We start from the raw sequence: 25,729 nt of genomic DNA on the forward strand, positions 1-25,729 counted from the left end.
CTGCTGAACAGAATGCTGATGAGACATGAGTAGAGGTTAGCCGTCGCTCGCTCGGCCTAAGTTGAGGCTGGTGGCTAAGCACACTCTTGAATTCTTATGTGTTCGAATATTGGTCTTGTATCTTTTGAAATTATGATTTAATACGGCATTCGGGTTTTTTTTCGTTTTTATACCCATTTTGGTCTTCTGTTCCACTTTTATATCTCACATTATGGCCCGGTTTTGCTTTCTTCACTTTCATAAAATTGCAGTTTATAATCTTGAGAACGGTAAAAATTGAGTATACGCTTTTTAATCTAATCTTCCTCCATGGACTCCCAGCCATCACGGCCAGCAGCAGGTTCACCACCCGCGTCTCCAGCAATCTCTTCATCCGAATCCTCATCGTCGTCAGGCACAATACCAACGAAACGCTCCTTCACCTCGCCGGCAAGATCAGGCAGACGTGACACGAAAGCACGGCGCACAGCGCCGTTGGTAGAAGCATCCCAAACCTGGACATTGCCCTTACTTCCAGCCACAGCCAGACGGAATCCAACCTCGGCATCAGGGGCAAAGTTGCTTGAGAAGACCTTTCCAACCTCCAACTTGCGTGCGACAACCAGACTGGGCTTGTCATTTTCGACGTTCCAGATCTTGACCTGCTTGTCTGTGGATCCGGTCACCAAGAAACCGGGGATGGTACGGTTGATGTCAAAGGATGAGATTGAGGAGTCGTGGGCCTGCAATGTCCAAAACGGCTTAGACTCGGCTGGGGTAGCTGGGACGTTACGGATGTCGAAGCGATACAACATTCCAGCATCGGTAGTGGCATAGAAGTAGTTTGGATCGTGCGGGTCCCAGCGAACGGTCTCCACATCGGCATCGACACCCCAACGAGCCTGGGAGTCAGGAGCACGCATGTCAGCAGCGACCACAGTGCGGTCGTAGCTACCGCTCAGCAGAATGGTGGATTCAGTTGGGTGCCAGTCTAGCGAACAGACCTTGTCGGTGTGGTGAGAGTAAGACTTGGCGCAGCTGGTTGTGTTGAGATCCCAGAGCTTAACGGTACGGTCTGCGGAGGCTGATGCCAGCAGATTGCGGTGCTGGCGGTTAGCTGCCAAAGCTAGTACCGAGTCGATGTGATATTCGTCGTTGGCCTTGGCCTTCTTCTTTTTTGACTTCTTTTTTTCGCCAGAGTCCTGACCACCTTGTCCGAGAATGGCATTGGGGTACATGCAATCCACAACGTCAAGGTCCCAGATCTCAATGTCAGGCTCCATGGTTCCCACGGCGACAAAGTTACCTTGTGTACGTCCCTCAGTGTTCTTGCCAACGGGGATATCGAGCCACTCCAAACAGAGAGGAATTCCCGGCAGCATGATGTCGTGGTGGACGTAGAGGTTATCAGCGCGATCCTCGTAGACATAAACCTCCAAATGGGCGACTTCATCTTCCACCTTTCCGGCCAAGAGCAAGTTGTCTTCCGGCATGATCTGTAGCTCCTCACGCTCCTCGTCCTTCTCATCTTCGGGGATGACGAGGTAGGGATCCTCCTCGTTGGGCTGGTGGTAGGCGAGCGATTGCACATTGCCGAACATTGTTATTTTCTCGCCTTCCTCGTCGATCTCATCGCTGTCATAGTGGTCGAGATCAAACTCTTTCAAAACATCGTCGTCACTAAAACAATCAATTAGCATGCGCTCGTTTCTAGAGTCCTGGTATATCATGGAAACACACTCAGTACTCTTAGAGTCAGTTCCCTTTTTCGAGGTCGTCTTCTCGTCAACGTCTTCCATAGCATCATCCGCTTTGGTATCCTCATCCATGGCAGAATCCTCATCGGCCTCATCCTTGCCGCCATCTTGGGCAGCATTCAAATCATCCTGAGCCTCCTCCAGCTGCATACGAGCAAGCTTGGATATCCGGTTCATCTCCTCCTCATTAATCTCATATTTTGTAGGGAATTGGGCGGCAACACCACGCCGCACCCATGCTGTGGTAGTAATCATCGAAGTCATTTTTGGTATAATCTTCGACAGATCAGTTTTTTTTTTTTTTTATCGGGATATTATTTTTTTTATCGCAAAGAGGGGCCCTTCCGCCCGGCAGAAATTAGCCATATCCTCACCGCCCGGTGATTCTCCGGACCGAATGCTTTACAAAGTACAGGACTGTAGTCTCCGATCATACCATTAATCCACCTACCAGTCACCATGCATTCACACCTACACACCGCATACAATGTCAGTACGTATTGTTTCACTTATATCACTTGCCTTCTTCCCGACAAATGATCTAATCAGGCCACTACTAGACTGCGAGGAGATCATGACTGCCCTCGATGAATGCCACGCCCGAGGCTTCATACACAAAGCCATTGGCAGCTGCAATGACATCAAGATTGAAGTCAACAAGTGCCTCTCTTCTGAGCGCTCCGACCGAGCCCAACAAAACCGAGACGAGGCACGCAACAAGCGGCGGCGCATCGAGGAAATTTGGGCCAAAGAAAGGGAACTTAACCAGATACCATCGAACACGGCAAAGACTGATGCTTCAACTCAGTAATCCAATACTACCTAGGTACATTTTCTGGTCGTTTTCGTGACTCTGGGGGTTTAAGTTTGGTGTGAACGACTAGAGAATATCTCTTCTCATGACTTTGTTTTTCTCAAAACGTTGTCTGTACGATATTCGACGCATGACTGTATATATGATGATCCAATCTGATATTAGAGATTGATATACCCATGCCTACTTATCAATAGTCCTTAGGTACACAGCCATGTTCTCTGGTGGATAATTATAGCTCGAAATACAGACCGGATGGTCGCCGGAACAGCAACGTAGACTTTTAGGCTTGAAATGAAGACATAGGCAGTCCCAGAGCTTCATGGATGACCGTAAGATTTTACCTTAATTCCATACCATACCAGCTATGAAAAGTTGTAGCACATAGACCATCAGAGTAAGAGCAGACTATGGCACCGCCCCACCCACCGCCCGGCAGAATTGAAAAAAAAGTTTCATCGGCGCGACATTGCAATCTCGAACTTTCAATACATTCAATCCAGATTTTTCACAATGAGGGCCAAACGTTCTAAGAAGTATCGCAAGCTTATGCACCAGTATGAGCTTACTTTCGGTTTCCGTGAGCCATACCAGGTTCTTGGTAGGCAACATCCCCGTAGCTGATGCAAAGAACTATATTGATCAGCTCTCAGTGGACTCGAACTTCCTCCATGCGGTGGACTCTTTTAAGATGGAATTAATTCCAGCACTTGAGCGGACTCTTCAAGGCAAACCCAAGCCATGTTAGTGTTGAACTTTCCGCTCCGGAACTATGCGAAATAAATTACAAATTTCAGATCGCTTTTGTTCAACTAAACTTATGAACTGACTTTTTGTTTGTAGTGTTGACCAAGTGCTCGCTCGCTGCCATCATGGCCGCACAACCAATTAATCCCAAGACTAAGCAGCCATACCGCCCGATGCATCTTCCTCCTCCGACAGAACTACCACTCCGCCACTGCTCGCACAACCCAGAATCCTCTCCAATTGACGAGGTGGAATGTCTGCTCTCGCTGCTTTCACCCAACTCAAGCAAAAAGGAAAACAAGGAGCATTACATTCTAGCCACAGCTGAACCACCTATATCCAAGAAGAACAACGACAACCGCGAAGGACAGAAACAGCGCAAGTGGAAAACTGAGACCGAAAAAGCGGAAGATCAGGCTCTGCGCCGATCTCAAGAACTACGTTTCAAGGCCCGCTCTATTCCAGGTGTACCGATCATCTATGTGAAGCGGTCGGTTATGGTCCTCGAGCCACTGAGCACACAGTCCGATACTGTTCGCGACGATGTTGAGCGAGGAAAATTCCGTGCTGGATTGGACCCTGAGTCCGCGACTGGCAAACGTAAGAGAGAAGAAGATGAGGGAGCTGAGAAGCCCAAACAAATTAGCGGGCTCAAGAAGGCCAAGGGGCCGAATCCGCTTAGTATGAAAAAGGCCAAGAAGAGTTCAGTTCCTGCTTCTACGGCCAAGAAAGATAAGCCCCAAGACCAGAAGGATGATATTGAGAAGCGCGATGAGGATGAGTCTGGCGCAGCCAAAACTAAGCGCCGAAGGCGTCATAACAAGGGTGGTGCCCGCGAAGAAGGCGCAGGCGAGGCCATAGAAGTGGATGCTTAATTTTCTGTTTCTGCATTGAGTCTCCTATTCTATTTTGGTACCGCAGCATGGCGTCTGGTTTGGGAATTATACAAAAAGTTGAATTGATGTATTCTGAGACAAATCAGCCTGTAACTTCATTCCAACTGAGTAGTCTGGAGGGTATTATTCTCAACTCTCAATTCCAAGGTTTGTATATGACTTTAAGCCAGGTGTCCAGGTAAGTATGATGGTCATAATCTTTAGGATCGTAAAAGCTTTACCGCCCTTTTCTTCAATATCTTGACTAAGGCTGAGTACTATCTGGAGTGCAGAGTGTTATTCTTCTGAATAACATGTTTCTCCCGAGATCTTGAGCATTCCTCTTTGGACATATTCTTCTCTGTTCCAGAGCCAACCCCTAGTATTCAAAATCCAATGAGCCATCCATTGCACAGTTGAGAGTCCATTATAAGGTTACCTAGGTACAATTGATAATCTAGCACCAGGCCATCAATACAAGTTCGCCAGAACCAGACGCAATGCGATTTACAAACCCAAACCTCGCGTATAGAGGTGCTCCTTGCTTACTAGAATCAATATAAGCGGCAAGTCTCTCAGCATCAATCTGCTCACAGCCCCATTTAACCAAGATTGAGCCTGCTCCTCGAAGCCTGGAATCTCGATGAGTATAAAGTGTAACCCATGACTTGCTTCTTTTAATTTCCAATCCTGCAAAAAAGATATCGCATTCAATCTTAGGCTGATCTTCGCCCCAGGGTGGATAGCAGGATACTCGGTCGATCATAACCTAGTAACAACAGCCTAGTAAAATATTTGCTGGAACCACATCTTGTTCTAAGATGTGGGTCTGTCTCTAATATACCAAGATGGTTTATTACTGAAAGGATAATTTCTAACTAATCATGAGCTGAATACAGAACATGATGTCGAATGGCAGCTGGGTAAGGCGCAGGGTTGGTGTAGTTCTTAACTACTCCGTAGTATCCGTAATGAAGGCTCCGCCCTAATATAGTTGGTCAATTTTAAATTAGCAATTATGTAGTCAGCATAGAAGACTCTGAAGTCTGAAGTCTAAAGCTTAGCATTCTTTAGCAGAGTTGATCACCCGTGAGATACAGCATGAAGTGAACAGTGATCAGGGATCCTAGCGATCTTAGAAGATTTCCGCTTCTAAAATGCCCTCAAACCTAAACATCGTCTTAGCTCATTTATTATATGTACACAAAGGCGAGGAATTTTGCAACGCATAGCTCTATATCCCACTTTTAACTGCCACCTCAAAAGTTAGGGCTGGACCCACTAAGGGTTCGAGGGAAAGAAGTGGGTTGAGACCGGAAACCTCTGGCCTACTCTCTGAGTCATGCCTCGACGTAGCCTCGTTGAATACTAATTATCACGTCATTTCCTTGATCCCGTTTCCAGCTTTCCGTGTCATTGTAGGGGCTCGTCTGTATCTGGGCTTGTCCAGAGGAGGACTCAGTGTTGATGGGCGAAAAGCTTACCCCTTGAAGTGGGAGGTTACTCTTCCCCATATCACATCCACTTTCTACGCCATTATAGATCCTGTGGTCAGTAATGTAGCTGCGCTTAATGCAGGGGAAATACACGTGGTACGGAGAAATCCAAAGAGTAGCTGTCGACTGATATTCCCGTCTCGAGAAAATCAGAAATAGTTAGTGTCTCAACAATTCGAACTAAAAAGTCCGGCTTCATTTTAGCTCAGTGAGCTTTGTCCGACTGTAAAAATGCCTTACACCTTACGATTCCACTTTTATTTGCTCGAAGACTCTCCAGGGACTATACTTCACTGACTTCGGAGACTCTAAAGACCGTAGAAAATTACTGGGTCATAAATAACCTGTTCCTTTTTGTTTTTCTCTAGAGACTAAGAACACTTCAGGATAATAATACTGACCAAGTTGACGTAAATTTCCTGATGAACCAATCATATTACATATTTCTTTTAGTCTACTGCAATTCAAACAAAGGATTTGATCCAGCTCTGCCTCAAAACAAAGGCGTCTTTCGAATAAAAGTACTAATTAGATGAGTGCGAACAAGCAAGTCGTGGTGTCCTTTTCCGGGACTCTCTCTCTCTCTCTCTCTCTCTCTCTCTCTCTCTCTCTGTGTGTGTGTGTGTGTGTCTGTGTCCTTCCCCAACAATACTTTCCGATTTTCATTCCATTCAACCTGTATGGCAGGCATCTACCTCTTGGTGGCCCTGCTTACGGTACACATGATGTATGTAGCAGCCTTTCCATCAAGAGCCGAGGTGGACTTGGTTTTCCCGCGTAACGAGACCTACGCTCCAATCGCACTTTTCCCTATTTTGTTTGCCTTCCAAAGCCCGAAACTGGTCGCCGCCATGGATCCTGATATCTATGTCACACTTTATACTGGAACTTATCCCAACATCGCTACTATTCACACCAGTATTGATGGGCAGGCTGACGGGATGAATTTATATTACAACAATTTCTCCAGCAGTGACCCAATGTATGTTCACTTATACACCACTGCACTGAATGCGAGACATGATCCAGGGACATTGTATCACCTTGAATGGAATTTCTCAGGCGGCAACTGCTCCAACAACACTTCATCAGAGGAATTCACCGATGACTCTGTACAACTTGAGGACACGGAATTCTCTAATACTCTCGACTTCACTGTCCAAAACGGCGCGCAATAGCCAGACATAGCCAGCTCGAGTGAAGCCGCTTCATGTAAAAGCGCAAATTACTTCGCCTTCAATGTCACTGGCACTATAGATATTGGAGGCTCTGATCATCTTACTAAGGAGTGGACCGGCCGTAAGTCTTGTGCTGTTTTATCTGACGCGAAGCCTCAAATATCGGGAAATCCATGTGCTGTTAAAGTCTCGAATGCTACAGCGAGCAGCATCTCGGCCGCTATGACAGCCACAGTGTGCGCAGCCACCTGGCCCACTCCCGCTGTAAGCTGCCCAGCAAGCAAGAACTCCTCTCCGGCCATGTTTGTATGGAATACCCCCCTTTTCTTTGGATGGTTGGCTACAGCGTTTTTGGCTTTTGTAAAATGCGTATAAAATATCATGGATTGTAGGCAATATGTCTACCGTAGGTACTTTGCCACAGAGATTTACAAATCAACATGCAACTGAATGTCGACGAGGTACTTTCAAGGCTAGAAAGATCCATGGATCTATCTTATCCTGTAATGAGCCTAATTTTGTATCCTGAACTGATGAGGCAAGATGGAAACTAAACGAAATTCGAAGATGGAGAGAAGAAAAGAAGAGAAGAGCTTCACTCTACTAGTAAACAGACTAGTCCAGCTAGTGCGGCTCTTTCTAGTCACGTGACTACCATAGGTTCCGCTTCGTGACAATCCATAATCTTTCTCACAAAGTCCCCACCCGGTAATCTACTTTACAACATGCAAAGTTTCACTTAGGACACTGTGACTATAGATCAAACCAACGAATACCCACAATTTGCTATCTATTATTTCTTGTACTCTGTGCTTCGCCACAAGTAAAATAATTAATATCCTGTTCCAATTCTTATCAGAGACAACTCAACCAATAATGTATCATTGAAATTGTAGCAATGCATCTAACTATACCAGAGCTAGTTTGGTCTCAGGCACAAAAGTGGTGTACTTACTCCCGTCACTATGAGCCACTCAAGCCTTTTAAGGTGGAACTGGTTCATACTAGCCTGGGGCTGAGCAAATTTCAGAATAAGTCATCAGTATTTGGCCGAAATTCTCAAGCTTCCCAAGATGTTTGGACAGTATAGATCGAAGCTCTGGCCTTTCCGTTCTTGTTCTGAATCCCAAACCAAAGCAACTGAGCGAGCAGTATTCCTTTGCACAAGCAACGGGAAGAAAGTCTCGAATTTTTAGCCTGTGATGCGGGTCGGTATAGTGTTTTTCACAGAAGGCGAATGAATCCATCATTATAGGCCCTTCATATAGAATAAGCTTTCCATGGAGCCATCTCCGCATCCAAGGACTTGGAGGCCAATGAGGCCAGTAAGATTGCTGTTGAGGACATACGCGAGGAACTCATCAAGGAATCCAGGTCCAACACAGGACAGATCTGGAAGAGGCCCATCTTATAACCCGTAAGCGCACAGGCCGTCCTGAGTGAGAGCTAAAATATGCCCGTGGAAATGCCGCTAATATTGGTGATTCTCGTCCATTGAAGAGAGTTTTTCTCGAAGTTGGTCCCAAGAAAGACAGTGTTCCTAGGGATTTTGAAGTGGCTGTGAATCAAGTGAATACCAAGAAACTTATACCAAGAAACTTGTCAGCCTTGTGACGAACATTTCCGCTAGATTCTCAATGTGCTCATCAGCAACGGTAGGCTGATCTACATCATCGAGGAGCTCGTTGTATCTATAAAACGCTAGCTACGTGTATGATATATGAAATGGGTTTCGTACAGAGCACAGCTTTTGCTAAAGTCCTGGATCTCCAGAACCTTATCAAATCTGGGAAGAGCGGGAGGCATAGAAACTATAGCGGCCATTGTGACTCGAATTTCGTGTGTTGTCGTGCAACTTAGATACCTTCAACCGAGGTATAGAAGATGAAAAATAACTACTGTAGCTGGATGACTTAGAAAGGAAGGAGAAGGATTGAGAGCATCGTTTCTATTTATGTACTAGTTCGGAAAAGATTGCTTCATCCCTGTCATAACTAATTGGTCGAGCGAGTGCGAGCGGAAATATCTCGTAAGTGGGCTTATCATTTGAAGCGGCTCACAGGGATGGGGAAAAATGCATTTTCAGAAAACCCCTTCTGACCAATAGACTGGACTTGGGTCTTTTTCTAATTTTGCACACGTATTCCATCCATTTAGATTGGTGTTGGACGTGCCTCACTCCACTTTTCTGCTCCCTCGGGGATATCCACAATAGCATGTTTAGTCCAAATATGAATGGCGCTTTTCATCATATCCTTATCCAGACCTTCCAAACAACCACCCTTGACATTGGTAGTCGCTGATTCACTCGGCAGTTGTCCTGGAGCGGGCACGAAATCCCGGCGGCGATGGAGCACCCTAGCGCCACAATTCTTGCAAAAGAGGCACTCCATATCTCGGCCTCCAATGGTGTGGCGCGTGTAGCTTCCAATAAAAGCCGACATTGATTTAGGAAGTTCAAAGTACTGGAAAATGGCTGTAATGCCAAAGGCGGAGGAGCTTTGGTGGCGACATTCCGTGCAGTGACAGATATAAAGAGCCAGTGGTTTATCTGTTGGTGTCTCGAACTGAACCTTCGAGCATTGACAGCGGGCTTTCATTCCCATTTTTGATAATTCGGGATACTGAGACTTAGATTTAGATGTGGAGGTGATTTTGGATGTTGATTGTCATTGATCAATGCCGGGGATATGATCAAAGTGGGGCGCGCACATGGAATCGAGATAGAAGTAATCATACATTCTACCGCGCTTCCCGATTACACCGTTGTTCCGACCGGTATTCTCCGCGGAAATGAAGCGAATTTCCTGATTGGTAGAATTGGGAAATACAATTTGACTAGGATCTAGCAAAATTTGCCTCTCAAACCCACTGGAAGTTTTTCGCATTGAATACATACAACTATCGTCATCTCCATCGATGCTAGATGTCTTGGATAATCTCTTCCGCGAAAAAGAACCGCGATGCTGTGCAATGACCGGGAAACAGAATCTATGACTTCCAGTCCCTTCATCTCAGAGAAAGTAGGGTTATGTGGACTGGTAGCTGTGTCCAAACAGTTTGGGCAGGGTATTGAGCCATGATTGGTCGTCCGAGGTCGCTGGCGGCGGATGGTGCTTTGTGAAAGCATATCATCATCGTTACCTTCGAGTTTGTAAAGAGTCCTGTCCATTATCTTTCGCTCGGATGAAATCTCATTTCCATTTCGTCCGATACAGGCTCCGGAGCGTGGGGGGTTGATTCAGTCATGATCTCGTCTAGCTGTTCGGTGGGCATTGTTTCAGAAGGCTGAAATAGGTCAGTAGACTCAATTACTTTTCGTGAAATTTGAGTGTATAATAAGTGCTAATAGAAAGAGTAAAGGAGTGATGATATGGTACAAAAATCAAATCACCTCGCATACAAACAATGATCCCACTCACACCTCATCTCTCCAAGTCTCTTAGCCGTCATAGAGTACATAAGTATTCAACTTAAAGCCTAAGCAGATCCGCACTGCCCAGCTTTAGTAAAGCTAACATCGTCAAGCAGAACACTGCCTATAAGAGAGGAATCCTCAAAGTCACATCCAGCAATAAGAGTCAAAGTCTGCGTCGACTTCTTCGGCACAAACGTTCCACTAAGAGACGTCCATTCTCCAAAATTGAACAAAATCGAGTCTTTGATCTCGCCAGTCGTTGAATTGTGGCCCATGAAGACATAAAGTGAGCAATAGGACGCGCCTGTTGATACTGCCTGAACTCCTACGTTGAAATCATATTCGGCGTGAGGAGTCAGGTGATCGAGGGTTTGGGAGATGGAGTTTGTGCGGCCGCCGACGCTAGTTTGAAGATTGCTGCATTTGCATTTGTCAGTCTTGGTTCAAGATTCTGATCTTGAAAGTTGGAAGACAAATTCAGAGCTATGGGTGAAATCTTACAGGTAGTATTCACCACCGTAGGCATTTGTGCCAGTGCTCACTTTGGCTACGTTCACAGCAGAAGGGACCCAGGGGTATAGAACACCAGATTCAAAGGATGGGTTCACAACGGCATTGCATGCAGAAAGGGACATGATGGGTTTAAGGTCGATGGAATGATCTTAAAAACTTGGAATGGAATCCATACACGGACTAGTCCTCACCTTTTATTTACAAAAATTTAAGAAGCAAATAAGTGTTCTGTCTTTTTGGAATAGCCGTGGTTCTAGCCACAAACTTGCGTACTGTATACCGCATTAAGGCATTGAGGATCCGGGGATCTATCTCAGACATCTACCTATAAATAAGGGGCGTTGTTTTCTGGGTTTGCTGACAAACCGAAACAATACTACTAATTATAGAGGCCATTAAATAACTGTATCTGTGAGATCAAATTGAAGATCCATCAAGGGTCCACGGCCGGGCTCAACCTTGGACTGATTATTCATGCCGAAACCTGGAAAGTTACACCCGCTTAAGGTCGCAAAGTTCAAGCTCTGGTCGAATTAGATTCCGTATGTGGAATTACTGACCTGAGACAATTAATTTTTAGTATGATCAGAATGGGAATTTATCGCATAGGTGACTTTGTGGCTTGTTCAATGTGTTAAGTTGGGAGGCTGAGGGCCTCCATTTGAGCTGATGTGAGAATGCCCTGGGTATACAGTTCGCACACAAATTAAATGGAACCATATAGATCAAGTGTATTTAAATGTTCAACTTGCATCTAATTTAGATTTACAATAACTATAATTATTAAGGATGCCTGGGCAGTAGATCACATCCGAGTCAACCTTGGAAATACAGCGCGGTGTACCTTGTTACCTTGAACCTTGGAAAGTCGTAGAGACTTCCAAGGTTATTTACACTTATCCAATGAGGAGGTTCCTCCTGATGATCGGACCAGCTTGTCCTTCAATATCAATCAGACCTGCGGAGTCGCTTCCGTTCCAACCTTGGAAGGTACTTCATGACTTTTATTGGACTTCTGTTGAGCAGAGACGCTTTATCATGCGTCATTTAATCTCGGAGTCTTTTTCTCACTTCAATGCTTGCCGAGGGACAAGTTTAATGCGGGGGTCTCATATAGGTAAGATATAGTTCCTAGTAAATATACCTAGGTGGGTACATTTCACTAGCTTGAGTATATTTCTACCAAGGTACCGAGGTAAGTCCCACGGTTATAGAGGCTCTTTAACTTCGAATGTTGAGCTTGTCCAAAGCAAGGTAAAAATTATAAGCATATTTTATCCAATATATTATCCCACATCATCTGTATGATGGTGAAATCATGAGAAGTTGACAGGAATGGACATTGACAGGAACTGTATGCAGGGGCATCGGAAAGGCTGCACCTCCATCTTCCCACATGGTCGGTATCATTCCTGCAACATAACGGAACAGGGTTGATCAAGGTCCAATCAAACACATCAGCCTCTTTATCCGTGTGAAGAGATAAAGGGAGTGGAGTGTACGTGAGTATGGAAATAGTACAGAGTTCCGAGACAGCCGTACTTAGAAATCCAAAAGTATAACCTTAGGATGGATCTTAGCCAATGAATGGGGATGATTCTATCCCTACCTATGATTTGATAGGATGGTCTGCTGATGAAGAGACCAGAGCTCCAGAGCTGGTTGGTCTGTAGTATGACAAAAGTGGCTCAGCTTCGTCAACTGCGAATCACCTGAAGGCTGAAGCCTGGATGTACACGCATGATCAAGTCGATCTTGAATACCCCTTCTATAGCATTAGAAATGTAATGATCAGGAATTTGTGCCTTGAATCTTGAAATGTTTAATGGTCACCGGGGTTGGCCGCGTGGAAGTATGTAAAGTACCTGTCACTTCCAAGGTTATTTTATAAAAGGACCCATTTCTCACATTCTTCATTCTTTTTATACTCCACTTTAGAAATTGTCCCAGAATCGGCGAAATAGGCAATGGGTCCTAAAACTTCAACTTGAAGCAGGAAATGCATCAAATGGAGGCATGTATCCTCCGCTGTTATCCGTGGAAAAGCATCAGTGGAGACAGTGGATCATCCGCTTCCTTCCAAATCATGGAAGTGATGTATTTGTGGAGCCGAGATTGAAATACCGTTATTGTCTAACATTTATTTTATTTTGGCAGAAAACACGAAAATCCGTGTCCTTAAAGTCGTCATCCCCGGAGTCTTCTTCATCCTCCTTTTACCCCTCTTCTCTCAGTACATACGGCAGTAAGTCCAACATTCCCACATTCCATCGTTCATAGTCATATTCATTCCACTAACTTTAATTTCCAGGCTTCTCTTCAGCCTCGTCACAATATCAACCGCGCGATCATCTAGAGACATTGTTCATCAAACACGGATACCCCACTCCCGTCTCTCTTTCCTCGCTGCGAGATTTAACTGCCACTGTTTCGGCATATAACCCACCTTCTCCTCGACGTTCTCGTTCAGACTCCCCTGAGCATCTTGACTCATCTTCTCCCACAAAGCCGATCCCGATCCCCAGACGGCAAGGTCCGATATACGACGAACATCTCCCCGTCACACCGCTCACTGGTCGTTTCGACAAAGAAGACTACATTGAAGATTGGGAACGTGCCTCACTGTCAGCCAAATCACGACACGCCTTCCCCCGTGTCCATTACCATTCCAGCATGCGGTCCGATCACTCTCCTTACTACTCGCCAGTCGCATCGCCAACTATGTCCCCCCGGCGCACTGCTTCCCCACAGCCATCGCGCTCTCGCTCTCAGGCTCCAACGAAGTCGGTCCCGGGCTTCCACCTCGGCGCTCTACCTCGCTTCCACCCGGCAGTCTTTCAAGACCCCACTTCGTCCCACTCAATTACCGGGCAGCCTGCATCCCCACGTCAATCTCGCCAACAAACTTACCGCCCTTCTTCCAGTTCGCGTGACATGAAATGGCAATTCGGATATCGCGATCTGGACTTGAATCAAAGTCCGTCGGCCCCACGCTTGGACCCCCTGAATAGTCCTGGCCCGGTGACACCACTCGCTTTGGAGTCTGGAGATTATCTGGCTGCTGGGTCTGTCAGCAAGCCTTCAAACTCTCGGGATGCCAAAACACAGCATTCTGGCCCTCATCCCGACTTGATCGAAAAACTCCTTGTCTGCAAAAATGAAAATGATCGTCAGAGACGCATCTCTACCAAGGGTCGATGAGATTTCCGCCAATCATACCCTATGCACGGACTTGAAGTTGGGAGACCCTTTTTGAACTTATTTTTTCGCCTTTTTATTAGACTTTATATGGTTGTATTCGTGCATGAAGGAGAAGGATTTGATTTCTCCAAGGCCTCTTTCGAATAGGGGTTATTCTTCTATATTTCTTCTCTCCCTTTTTGATACTGTGGTTTACTTTAGGCTTGCATCCTTTTCTTGAGAACAAGAGCGTATTTTGCCTTGGCCATTTTGTGTTTATGAATTATGTATCTATACCCCCGCTGGTCAAGAATTACCAGACCTTACTCTCATCTCTTAACAATTCAATTATGTATTACCATTGCGTAGAACCTGTGTACCCCGACTTTGTTGGGAGTGATTTACCATTTTAGAGTCCAAGCGAAAGATCTACAAAGTACTGCAATACTGCCAAGAGCGGGGGCCAGGGGCAGCCGTAATAGTAAAAGTGCGTTTCAAAAGAAAATATCTCTGTACGCAAGTGGTGAAACTGGTTTCGATCCATCCTGTATCTATAGCAGAGTTGTTCTTGTATAGTTTTGTTGCATTGTACGAACCACGACTAAGTGACAACTTCATAAATACAAAGTGTAAAATACTGTAAATACCAAAATCAAATTCGAGAAATTTTCATCAATTCCAAGTCTTGGGAATGTATCTGATCTCATTTATTGGTTGAAAATCATTAAATCCCTATCGTTTATGCAGGTAATAAAATTTTTGGTTTTCTCGCTTTACACATAAAAACCGTCTTAAAAAAAAACAAAAGCAGAACGCTAGACTTTGCGGAAGAGGCGAGAAAAGAATGCTTGTTTGCGATACCGGCCACAGGTTGCACGGGTTGACTTTTGGATAGACTCCTCTGCTGTTTCAATAGTTTCTATAAGAGGCTGACTAGATGAGGAATGCCTATTCTCACACCAGTCATTGAAAATAGATATTGAAGACAGGGTATCCGGGTGATCAGGACCTAGTACTTGGCCGCGTAGTCGGGCGCATGCTGTCATCAATTGTAAAGCAGTGTCGAAGTTGCCTAATAATTTTAAGGTATAGGCAAAATTTGATTAATTATATTTTATCTATAATAAAAATGCCATACTACTCAGAGTATAGGGATGTTCTGGCCCAAGCACCTGCTTGCTAGTATTTATCACCTGTACCTGAACATCCTCAGCTTTCTTAAATTTACCCCTAAGGCTTAATGCTAACCCTAGCATCGAAAAATTATGAAGAGTCTTCGGGCTTTCATGGCCAAATAACTCTTTCCTCGCTTGGGTTGACTCCTCTGTCATTCTTTCCCATCAAGGAAATTCCCTTGTATCCATGCAAACCATGCTGAATCATATAATAGAGACGCCCATTCTTCTAGCACAGAGTCTGTCTTTGGCTGTTGCTCCACATCATATAGCACATGAGGGAATAGCAGCTGACAAGTCAGCCAGTTCTCAAACTCGCTATTCGGAAACTTGTCATAAAGACGCTGTATAAAGTCTCTTTGCTGTGACAAAGTCAGACCAGAGCATATGGAGATAATAAGGAGCGATAAGGACGTATGTAGTTTCATCAGAAGATAGCTCCACTCTCATCTCTTCTCTTTCTTTTCCTCTCTATCTTAGAATTCCATTTCAGCGTCCACCTCTTTTCTCCATTAGAGTAAGGTCTTTACATTTGCCATCTTTCGTATAATTTATGCGTCTTGAGCCACTGTTGCATAGATAGCTGAACAAGTCGGTGCATCGCAAAGCTCTTTCTATCCTCACTAACAGAAATCATCGAGAAGTTTCTTAGTACTAATATGTTATCCTCAAATATGTCGTCTACCTTAGTAGTTTTACTTTTAGTCTCCTTGTCAATATTTTCGATTTTTCCTTTTTGTCGTTGCTGACTCTGCTGGTGTTATGGGATGAATGCAGGAATTTGTACGCTGTCAAGATCCGAATGTCAAACAAGAAGAATTAACTAAGGAAGGAAAAGGGGTCCTTGGGATCGGATGCTCTTATGGCAGGAACCAGGGGCGCAGTCTTTCCAGACACTGGGCATATTGTCGGGTATTGATCCGTTACAGCTTTCATATAAGACCCCACGATATATAAAGATCTTATGAGCCTATATCTAGCTACCCACGAGCCCCTGTCTGGCTACCCACGAGCCTGACCACTACGTCTACGCCTTGGAAAGGGGGATAGCTTAGAGTTAGAACGATAAGCCTGAACTATAGCCTGCGACCTTGAATTTATGCCTAGGTACGTGAGTTTCTAAGGCTTTCTATATAGGTCTAAAGCTTTATCTCTTTTTTCCGCCATGACACGAAATAATGATGGAAACATGAAAGCCACCTGACAGATAAAAAGAATCAAAAAACTATTCGAGATAGTACAAAGAAAACGACACCTGCAGGATTCGAACCTGCGCTCACGAATGAACGCCCTTAGCAGGGGCGCGCCTTAGACCAACTCGGCCAAAGTGTCCTATTGATATATTAGCTCCTAGTTGATATCATGAAATTGAGTCATTTGGGCGGTTGGAGTGCAGACATTACAAACGTAATGAGACCCACAGTTAGGTTATGGTCTTCCTATTGGCTAGTATTATGGATCTAGTCCTAAAATGGAGTAGCCCGAAATATATACACCAATAGGAAAATTATTCCCCGGCACTACATTGTGGCTTGAGCTGACATTTCAACTCTAATACTCCACTGTCACCACAAATGTGGTCATCGATAAACCTTCCATCTCTGTTTCATTGTCTTCTGATACAGCTGTGAGGAAGACCCGCAATGAATTGAATAAAAACTACTATTATAAGGATTGATCCAATTGAAAAATATGATTATCGACTTTTATCTTGAGTAGAGAGGGTGAGAACTATATATCTTTTCTCGACTACCTTACAATGTCAAGGTGCAGGCTCCGACAGGAATAATACTGGAACTGATACAGAAACTGGTTCATTCACTAATAGGACGGGCACCTGCAACGTATGAAAATCTTGCCCGTACTGAGCCGGCGGGATTCTTCGACAATGGATGGCCAGGAATCTCAACCACCTCAAGCTTCGATGGAGTGGAGATGATTTTCTATATACGCTCTGCAACTTCAAGATTTTGACCCAGAAACCTTTTTACAATCAATTCACCAAACAATGAATTAATAATAATATACCCGATATCCTTTTTGCTCTTCCTTTCCCATACATATTAAATACTATAACTCTCTAGAGCAAAATTTGAATTTCTTAGCGTTTTCCAATTCATATTGAATACTTAGACTCAGACCAGAAGCGGCCCAATTTAGTTCAATCTGTTCATCAATGTCTAGCTATAATAATAATAATAATAATAATAATAATAATAATAATAATAGATGAATGTTCAAGTAGCTATATATTTGATTCTGTGCTGGCCCTTTCTTCTTTCTATCTCTTCAAGTATCGATATAATTCCACGAAAGACTTGAGCCATTCTCTTTCCTTCTCGCTATGAGGCTCCCATCTAGAGCACTTTTGCCGTTGGAAATTGCGACCCTGACATAATCTGAAGGGAGTGAAGAAGGCGTCATCGATAGTAACCGGGATTATTGGTGTATTCCAGGGCGTGTTTCCAGTTCGTTGAATTTTCCCATCATATTTATATTCGCTGTGTAAACCACATATTTCATCATCGGAAACATAGACATGAGGAATCCCGCGGACAACAATTTCTGCTAAGCCCGTTACTAAAGCTGGAAAACCATCTTTAATGATCTTATCCCCATCAAGTAAGCCATTGGTTTTCATTAAATCCAACAGTTCATCCAGCACGGAGTCGAAGGGAATGACTGGCATAAAAAGGTATCGAAAGTGCTCGCAAGCAGCCAACCTCGCCTTTGGGTATCGCATGAATCTTTCTGCACCATGTCGCATACGCGATACGATATGTGCTGTATTAGGTCGACGCTTTTGCGCCGAATCCAAGGTACGTTTAAGTATATCTGGATTGGCCTCTAGCATATCGGCTGCCCAACGTAGCTCTAAGGCTAACTGTCCAGAAACTGCAGCCAGGGGAGTTTGTATATTTTCCCAATCTCTTTTCATTTCTTCAAAAGAGTATCCGCTCTCCAGAGTACGCTGGACTGAGAACCTCGCATGCGCGCTTTTGACATTCATACAGCCGCAGTAACCAAAATTACCGCAGTAACCCTCAACTTGAGACCAATTCAATATCTTGTACTGCCGTGTCAACTCTTCTCGGAGGCGTGCATGCATGTTGCTATAGATTGAGTTTTTCCTCCAACCTTTAACGTGATGGATGTTGGAATATAGTGGTGAGTTTTCAGGGATAGGTCGTTTCCGAATTTTTGAAAAGCAGTGCCTAAAGAATTCGGTCGCAAACCTGACCTTCGAAATGGTCTCAGGGTCAGACCCGATGAGGGTGCGGCAAATAGGATGAGACATGATGCATCTGTCGATTCGGTCACTTCTGTAGCAGAGTAGCTTAAGGACATCCCATACTCGCAAATCATCGATGATCTGATGAGCGAGTTCAGTGGGCATTGCCTCTAAACTCTGGACGATCGAACCCAATATGTCTGATTTTTTCATTTTTTTTTCCATAAATATTTGGAGATAGGAGAGAAATATGTGTAAAATGAAGTAAAAAACGAGTAAGTCAAGTGCTTTCAAGGTTTCCTTTTATTATGCTACTTCAGCTTACTTTCCGAGCCCTAACACCGGTCGCGGCCGGGGATAGACTAAATATGGTTAGAGTAGGCAGCGAAGCGGATCTTGGGAGCTTAGGGCCATGGCTACCTTCCTTTGCGACTATTTCCGCAACATTACTCGTCCACGATGTATGTCAGCGGGTCAAATCTCTTCGAGTTAAGGATTATATTAAATCAATTACGTTACGGTTTGGTACCAATACAAATAATAACAGAATATCCTGCCACGCGAGTCGCTCTAAAAATAAGCATAACAGTGTCTTCGCGCGTCGAGTGTATGCGTGCCACACCATAACCGCCAATTCTGAACACCAACCTATTCAAAGCAATTATCTTCCACGCACCATGCCTAAAGCCGACGATTGTACTTAATCCCACCTTTCTTAGGCCTATGAAGTAGCTAAACGTGATGAAAAACCAAATACCTCAAACATTACGCGTGATTAAGGTGTGAATAACATATGGGTTGTTGAATCGAAGGGCATCCTATAGAGCTATAGAGCAACTGAGCAGAATCCAATGCATTCGAGAATTGCGGAATTCACACGTTTGATCAAAAGAGAGAATATTGGCCTAAGAAAACTGATTTCGATCCATGCTGTAACTCATAATATCATCTAGTCATTCATTATGAGCTAATGATAACAGAGCCAGTCTCGAGGTCCCAAACTTGTTCTATATCATCTCAATATTTCAGAGCTCCGTACATTCCTAACACAGTTTTCTGTCGGTTTAAACGGGTATGATAGTTATAGAATAATGTACCATAAATGGTGGAAAGAATTAGTCAACGGTTTTACTACTCAAGGCATTTTTCATGGCGAACTGAGTACCCATTCCCTAAAGATATATATCATTAAACCTATTGGAAAAAGAAGAATATTGAATTGAACTATAAGATATAGAAAGAAAGTACATCAAGTGGGAAAGATGCAATGAGCTTTGCGACTAAAGGCTGTCAAATACTGGTCCAGTCTCAAGGCATATGAACATAGGAGTTGAATTGTGAAAGGCCTTATGTGTTCTATGGAGGAAACATGAAGTCTTGCTCCTATTCAGGATGATTCGATAGATTAAAAGAACCATTTGCGTCAACCCATGTGTCCTGGATCATATTGGAAAACGGCAGCTGACTAGAGAGCTGCGCATTTTCGTTTTCACCCATCGCTGTCGTCAAATGACTTATAAACCCTTGAGCGGCGGGAATGATACCAACTAATGTAGTTTGAATTTCTGCCCTAGATATGAGATTTCCACTATCTGAGATAGCAGTGTCTAGGCGCTCTCGTAGCTGCGAAATCTCTTCTGCCAACCCTGTTCGTTCAACGCTTTCTCTTTCTTCCGGAAGACTACTTATCGCAGTCGTTTTAGCTTTCTTTGTGGAACTGGATATCTACAGGTGTCTATAGTCAATATTATAGATAAATATACGTATATATACACGTATAGCCTTCGTGACTATATCACTCTACTCACTATTCCTTGGAGATGTTGTGGGCGTAATGATACGGTTGGGATATCTTCTCCTATATCCGCTGGTAATGACCGAACGGGATGTTTAGTATGTGCCCCGGTTCTAGTCAATCTGCGATGGACCCTCTGAGTAGCACAACTGGCTTGCAAGAGGCCATCGCGGTTTTAGGTATGATAGATATTATGAGCGATTGATGCAATATTGATAAATGCATGAAGAGCAATTGTGATTTAAAGTGCCTGGGCAGTGAATATCTAGGGTAAAGTAAAGCAGAATTAGAGAGTAAAGTTAAAGTGAAGTGGAAGTAGAAGTAAAAGTGAGCACAAACATTGAATTAAGCCGGAATAAGGCCCGTGGAATCTTATAGATGCTATAGGCTATGTAGATATATTCTCTCCACTTGCAACTACCGGATCTTCAAAATTCCACTCTTCTCGCAAGCCGACATCCAATGACAAAACATATAACAACACCAGGCTGAAAATGGAAGGATTTGGTCTGTTCCAGTATTGGGGGAATGTCTCGATATACTAGGAACTCACCTTCTGGTTTTGCGCTCCGTAGTGTAGTTATAGCTCAGTAGTCACGCAGGGCGGACTGCGTGTCACATATATTTTTAAGAGTCAATCCCGTGTCCTTGGTGAGAGCTGGGTTCAGTAACGCGTTGAATTTCTCTAGGAACTGATCTTCAATATTCCCCTTGGCAGCCATAGCTGCAGTTGGATTGCGCTTTAGATCCAACAGCAATGCACATATAAACTGCTTAGAGATAGAGCAAATCGACATTTGAATCTCCGACGTCATCGCAATGCGCTTGTCCATATCTGCGTGTCCCCAAACTCGTTGTGCGACAAGCTCACTAACTTTGATAACAGCAATAGCGCCACCTGGTCCTCCATAACGAAGGACAATTGAGTAGAGGATCTCCTGAATAGCTGCCATGATTAGGATACCTGTGAAGCCAGGAAAAATTCAAAGTAATTACTAGTTCTTAAATATCGGTTGATATACTACGGGACAGAAAGCTAAATTAAAAGTATTATCGAGCCAAGCGCATTTATTGAAGGATAGTTGTGATTTTTTATTATACCAAACATGACTTTAAAATGATAAACCATACGAAAAGTTTCACATCTTGTTCATCGCTGAGTTTTCTAACTTCCAAGGTTGTTTCTGAACTAGTCCATGGTGACCTTGTTTGTAACCCTGGAAGAAAAGTGGAGTTTCTGCCACTGGAATCATTCTCGGCACATTTGATGCGATAAACACTAAAGAATGCAATCTCCACCTCTCCACGCTATCTCCAGAAACTCCAAATGTGCAGGCCATATACACAGATGAAGCATTGACAGATTATTTGACAGCCATTGCATATAAATTCCGTTACAATTGCTCAAGGCCTTCTTGTCCGTGCTCTGGAATGTTTGGCTGCGTTCGGTCAGCATGGGCACCTCAGCTGTTTCTGGAATTCCTCGAAAAAGCCCCAAGTAATTGACCTCTGATAGGGCCATGGGATCTGCCATTGGTCTGGTAGATCGCGATCGAAATGGTTGGTCCGAGGTCCGTAGTATAATGGCATAGTGAGCCACCTGGTATAACCCTTTCCGGCAAAGAGAAGGGGAAATTTAGTCATGCATTCCTGGAATACTATCCATCTTCTGTGCTCTGGAATTTTACTTATAAGTCTTTTATTCCAAAACCACATCTCGGAAGACACTTGTGAGGCTAGGAGGCTGTGTTGAGTCCAGAACCTGTTGTGCCTGAGGCATCTAACCTTATTGATCAACCGTTTTGCCGCCGCAGACAAACTCCCTACACATATACAACTTCACCAATCATAAATTGGTGGAACGGCTATGGCCGTCGCAATATCAATGCGACGAACGAGTCCAACCAGCCTCATCCTGGCTGCTCTGCTGGCATTTGGATTAATCTGCTTCTTGCTCTCCCCCTCCACACCCTCCGCCTCCGCCTCCGCAGCATCCTCGCGTCAACGACAAGAAAATGCCGCTGAGCACCCTCTCTCACCGCCGACGAAGCCCTTTCTCAAATCACAGCCCATCCGCAGCGATGGTGTACAGGCTGCCCCGCCCGTAGTCCACTACAATCTGAACAATCTCACCAGCACGAGCACCGCCCGCGCAAATGGCGAACGGATCCTCATCCTCACTCCGCTCGCTCGCTTCTACACAGAATACTGGGAGAACTTGGAGAAACTGAGCTACCCGCATGATCTGATATCACTGGGCTTCATCGCCCCGAAGACAAAGGACGGAAACACGGCCGTTCTGGCGCTGGAACAAGCTATCTCGCGCACGCAATCCGGCCCTATCGATGACCGCTTTGCTAGCATCACCATCCTGCGACAAGACTTTGAGCCGCCTCTATCATCGCAGGATGAAAAGGTCCGGCACCAGATGGCGGCTCAGAAGGAACGTCGCGAATCAATGAGTCTGGCCCGAAACAGCCTCCTATTCACGACCCTCGGACCGGCGACCTCGTGGGTGTTGTGGCTGGATGGTGATATTGTCGAAACCCCGGCTTCGCTCATTCAAGACCTGACAAGTCATGACCAGCCCGTCATCGTGCCGAACTGTTTCCAGCGGTACTATGACTCGAAGAAGCAGAAATGGGATATCCGGGAGTACGACTACAACTCGTGGATCGACAGCGACACGGCTCAGAATTTAGCCAACGATATGGGCCCCGATGAGATTCTGTTGGAGGGATACGCCGAAATGGCCACGTACCGCACACTCATGGCGAAGCTACCCGACATGGAGAACCTAGACCCCCACCGCATGGTCGCTCTAGATGGAGTGGGTGGAACAGCATTGATGGTTAAGGCCGATGTGCACCGCGACGGAGCCATGTTTCCCGCATTCCCCTTCTTTCATCTCGTTGAAACAGAAGGCTTTGCCAAGATGGCCCGTCGACTCGGATACCAAGTCTTTGGACTACCAGATTACTTTGTATGGCTCCACCTGACTACCCCCTTACATGAACTTGACTAACTGACTACTAGGTCTACCACTACAACGAGTGATCTCCATTTCTTGAATGAATATACTTGCATCCGTCGCGCGCTGTGCGCCCGACCTGAATATTCCTCGCCAAGCTATCAAGGTGATAATAAGCAGAACCCATCCATCGGCGTCTTGAGTTCTTAGGCCATTCCAGTTTCGTATCCTATAGGAATGTTTTGCTTTTTTCCATTCCTGCTTTCCATTTCCAATTCAATTCGTGTATGATGAGATGTTTCGCGATGGTAGGCGTTTATCGTGGTGGTGATTTATGAGATTTGTACTTTATCAAATCATATAACCTCTGATCAGGCTTGGTTTCTATCGACTCTGGAATTGCGCAGATATATACATAATTCTTAAATGTCATTGCTACGGATTCTCGTGCTTCACGGTGTGCTTGACCGTTCAAAATTTCAAGATTCGCTACTGTCACACGCTTAGTCCACGTCTTACTCTTAGGCTTTTTCTCACTTCCACTCTCACTTCACTCTTACAAAGACCCGGAGGTTACCTGTGTACGGGATAAGCAATCGACAACAGAGTTTTGACATTGATAGATACTAAGAGTCATGCTTGCTAGATCCATGTATTTATTGAAGGGTTCACCGGACAATATAAGGCTATTCTAGATATATCAGAGTTGACAGATTTTCGCCGACCAAGCTTTATTTAGGTATAGCCCCTAACCAGACAATCATTGAGTGAATGAATCAAGATTTAAAGAAACTGATCTTGTAGGGTTTCATTCAGTGGAATACACGAATCATAGATCAATATCAATTACGTCGGAAATCTAACCTCGGCCTCCGGACTTGGACTCAAGATCCGAGGAACAAAACACCGAGGTGTAACCTATCTGCAACCATATAAGGCGATTTTTTTCCACGAGCACTCGCAACGTGTCACTGATTTATGATTTATGACATATATTATACCATTTGTGATTTACGCCTCGTCGGCTATCCGGACCATCCAGCCGCAGAATGACAAGCCAAACCCCGACAGTACGAATAGTAGAAGTAGGACCACGAGATGGCCTACAAAACCACAAAAGCCCCGTATCGACGACGACAAAACTAGAATTGATCCAGCGCCTAGAAGACAGCGGGCTACGCACAATCGAAATGACATCGGTCGTCTCACCGAAAGCAGTGCCGCAATTAGCAGACTGTCGCGATATACTCGGCGACACGGGGATTCAACACCGACTGCGAACATCGCCTCTGCGCTTCCCGGTGCTTGTTCCTAACTTGAAGGGACTTGAGATTGCGATGCAGTATGGCGTCAAGGAGATTTCGGTCTTTATCAGCGCTACGGATGGCTTTAGTCAGGCGAATATCAACTGCTCGGTGCTTGAGAGTATTGAGCGGGTTAACCGAGTTGTGGCGCTAGCTACGAAGGCTTGTATCGCTGTAAGAGGGTACGGGAACCAATGTAGAGCATGGATCTTTCGAAGTCAACTGCTAACTCCTGTAGATACGTCTCTTGTATCTTCTCAGATCCATATCATGGTGAAACATCACCAGCAGCCGTCCTCCGCTCAACGCGGGCTCTTCTAGGCGCAGGATGTTATGAAGTAAGTCTAGGGGACACGCTAGGCATCGGATCGCCGGCAGACGTGCGCAGGCTCTTGAAATACCTGATAAGCCATGGCATTTCGCCCGACAGGCTGGCTGGCCATTTCCACGACACGTATGGCCAAGCTGTAGCCAATGTGTGGGAAGCATATCAGTGCGGAATCCGCGTGTTCGACAGTAGTGTCAGTGGGTTGGGTGGTTGCCCCTTTGCACCTGGCGCAAAGGGAAATGTCGCATCGGAAGATGTGGTGTATATGTTCCATAACGCGGGCATTGAGACTGGCGTTGACTTGGCTAAATTGGCCGTTACTGGTGATTGGATCTCGCGGCTTCTTGGAACGGTCAATCATAGTCGTGTTGGTCCTGCGATTTTGGGAAAAGAGATGGCTTTCCTTGGGGAGCATCATGGGGATTTGACTATCTCTTGGGATTTCATTGAGGCGAAAAGATTGAGGCTTTATCGTTCTGGTGTGAATCTTAAGATCTTGCGATGAGAGGACAGTGCTGGATCTCGAGAGTGTTTAAATGCGCCAGTTTGTATTTCCAATATTTCGGTCATATTCAACAACATCGTCGCATAAATTTCACACCAGCCAGCGAGAGGGACTCGACGAAACGCTGCAACTCAAAGATCAAGTCTTAGAATAGCCTGCCAGGGCGATGGGGCAACGCTTTCAGGGTCACAATTCACATGAAATGATCCTGCATTGGGCTGGGTGGTGAAGCCATCACGAGTTCTGCTTCGACGCTAAAGGATTAGAATCCCGACTCATTAGGGCGTGAATAACATGAGACAACTTCATTAATAAAGGAAAAATTGTTTACACGTTCGAGCCATGTGCTACTAGGAAGAAGCCAAGGATGTCGACGTTCTGAATTTTGTTTCATGATGGCACGAGGTAACCATACATAGCGGTGAAGGTACACGGCCTACTGTGACCCAGGGTTCAGAAGCT

The 25,729-nt window shown here is 44.9% G+C and overlaps 13 protein-coding genes across 13 annotated transcripts; 6 read left to right on the forward strand and 7 right to left on the reverse strand.

Moving 5' to 3' along the window:
* Positions 1-296: 296 nt before the first annotated feature.
* Positions 297-2,000, reverse strand: N7495_007809 (rRNA-processing protein PWP1; the record flags this gene model as incomplete). Its single annotated transcript, XM_057210460.1, has 2 exons — positions 297-1,659; positions 1,720-2,000. 2 exons carry the CDS (start codon positions 1,998-2,000, stop codon positions 297-299), a joined length of 1,644 nt encoding a protein of 547 aa, XP_057060003.1.
* Positions 2,001-2,195: 195 nt separating this feature from the next.
* Positions 2,196-2,547, forward strand: N7495_007810 (COX assembly mitochondrial protein; the record flags this gene model as incomplete). Its single annotated transcript, XM_057210461.1, has 2 exons — positions 2,196-2,229; positions 2,297-2,547. 2 exons carry the CDS (start codon positions 2,196-2,198, stop codon positions 2,545-2,547), a joined length of 285 nt encoding a protein of 94 aa, XP_057060004.1.
* Positions 2,548-3,063: 516 nt separating this feature from the next.
* N7495_007811 (rRNA-binding ribosome biosynthesis protein UTP23) lies at positions 3,064-4,172 on the forward strand (the record flags this gene model as incomplete). Its single annotated transcript, XM_057210462.1, has 3 exons — positions 3,064-3,151; positions 3,204-3,293; positions 3,394-4,172. 3 exons carry the CDS (start codon positions 3,064-3,066, stop codon positions 4,170-4,172), a joined length of 957 nt encoding a protein of 318 aa, XP_057060005.1.
* A 2,218-nt stretch (positions 4,173-6,390) lies between these two features.
* Positions 6,391-6,846, forward strand: N7495_007812 (uncharacterized protein; the record flags this gene model as incomplete). Its single annotated transcript, XM_057210463.1, has 1 exon — positions 6,391-6,846. The coding sequence occupies one exon, from the start codon at positions 6,391-6,393 to the stop codon at positions 6,844-6,846; it is 456 nt and encodes a 151-aa protein (XP_057060006.1).
* A 155-nt stretch (positions 6,847-7,001) lies between these two features.
* N7495_007813 (uncharacterized protein) lies at positions 7,002-7,229 on the reverse strand (the record flags this gene model as incomplete). Its single annotated transcript, XM_057210464.1, has 1 exon — positions 7,002-7,229. One exon carries the CDS (start codon positions 7,227-7,229, stop codon positions 7,002-7,004), a length of 228 nt encoding a protein of 75 aa, XP_057060007.1.
* Positions 7,230-8,431: 1,202 nt separating this feature from the next.
* On the reverse strand, positions 8,432-8,670 carry N7495_007814 (uncharacterized protein; the record flags this gene model as incomplete). Its single annotated transcript, XM_057210465.1, has 2 exons — positions 8,432-8,537; positions 8,585-8,670. The coding sequence occupies 2 exons, from the start codon at positions 8,668-8,670 to the stop codon at positions 8,432-8,434; spliced, it is 192 nt and encodes a 63-aa protein (XP_057060008.1).
* Positions 8,671-8,999: 329 nt separating this feature from the next.
* N7495_007815 (GFA family protein) lies at positions 9,000-9,452 on the reverse strand (the record flags this gene model as incomplete). Its single annotated transcript, XM_057210466.1, has 1 exon — positions 9,000-9,452. One exon carries the CDS (start codon positions 9,450-9,452, stop codon positions 9,000-9,002), a length of 453 nt encoding a protein of 150 aa, XP_057060009.1.
* Positions 9,453-10,326: 874 nt separating this feature from the next.
* On the reverse strand, positions 10,327-10,899 carry N7495_007816 (carbohydrate binding domain-containing protein; the record flags this gene model as incomplete). Its single annotated transcript, XM_057210467.1, has 2 exons — positions 10,327-10,681; positions 10,766-10,899. The coding sequence occupies 2 exons, from the start codon at positions 10,897-10,899 to the stop codon at positions 10,327-10,329; spliced, it is 489 nt and encodes a 162-aa protein (XP_057060010.1).
* A 1,703-nt stretch (positions 10,900-12,602) lies between these two features.
* N7495_007817 (uncharacterized protein) lies at positions 12,603-13,978 on the forward strand (the record flags this gene model as incomplete). The annotated part of the gene is made up of 3 exons (XM_057210468.1): positions 12,603-12,629; positions 12,935-13,022; positions 13,089-13,978. 3 exons carry the CDS (start codon positions 12,603-12,605, stop codon positions 13,976-13,978), a joined length of 1,005 nt encoding a protein of 334 aa, XP_057060011.1.
* A 3,435-nt stretch (positions 13,979-17,413) lies between these two features.
* N7495_007818 (uncharacterized protein) lies at positions 17,414-18,577 on the reverse strand (the record flags this gene model as incomplete). Its single annotated transcript, XM_057210469.1, has 1 exon — positions 17,414-18,577. The coding sequence occupies one exon, from the start codon at positions 18,575-18,577 to the stop codon at positions 17,414-17,416; it is 1,164 nt and encodes a 387-aa protein (XP_057060012.1).
* Positions 18,578-20,746: 2,169 nt separating this feature from the next.
* On the reverse strand, positions 20,747-21,112 carry N7495_007819 (beta-lactamase/transpeptidase-like protein; the record flags this gene model as incomplete). The annotated part of the gene is made up of 1 exon (XM_057210470.1): positions 20,747-21,112. One exon carries the CDS (start codon positions 21,110-21,112, stop codon positions 20,747-20,749), a length of 366 nt encoding a protein of 121 aa, XP_057060013.1.
* A 914-nt stretch (positions 21,113-22,026) lies between these two features.
* On the forward strand, positions 22,027-23,216 carry N7495_007820 (mannosyltransferase complex subunit MNN9; the record flags this gene model as incomplete). The annotated part of the gene is made up of 2 exons (XM_057210471.1): positions 22,027-23,142; positions 23,196-23,216. The coding sequence occupies 2 exons, from the start codon at positions 22,027-22,029 to the stop codon at positions 23,214-23,216; spliced, it is 1,137 nt and encodes a 378-aa protein (XP_057060014.1).
* Positions 23,217-24,179: 963 nt separating this feature from the next.
* On the forward strand, positions 24,180-25,267 carry N7495_007821 (hydroxymethylglutaryl-CoA lyase; the record flags this gene model as incomplete). The annotated part of the gene is made up of 2 exons (XM_057210472.1): positions 24,180-24,616; positions 24,673-25,267. 2 exons carry the CDS (start codon positions 24,180-24,182, stop codon positions 25,265-25,267), a joined length of 1,032 nt encoding a protein of 343 aa, XP_057060015.1.
* Positions 25,268-25,729: the final 462 nt, after the last annotated feature.

This window comes from Penicillium taxi, assembly GCF_028828555.1.
Source record: "Penicillium taxi strain IBT 34144 chromosome Unknown utg000005l_segment0_segment0, whole genome shotgun sequence".
In the NCBI taxonomy this organism is placed as follows: domain Eukaryota; kingdom Fungi; phylum Ascomycota; class Eurotiomycetes; order Eurotiales; family Aspergillaceae; genus Penicillium; species Penicillium taxi.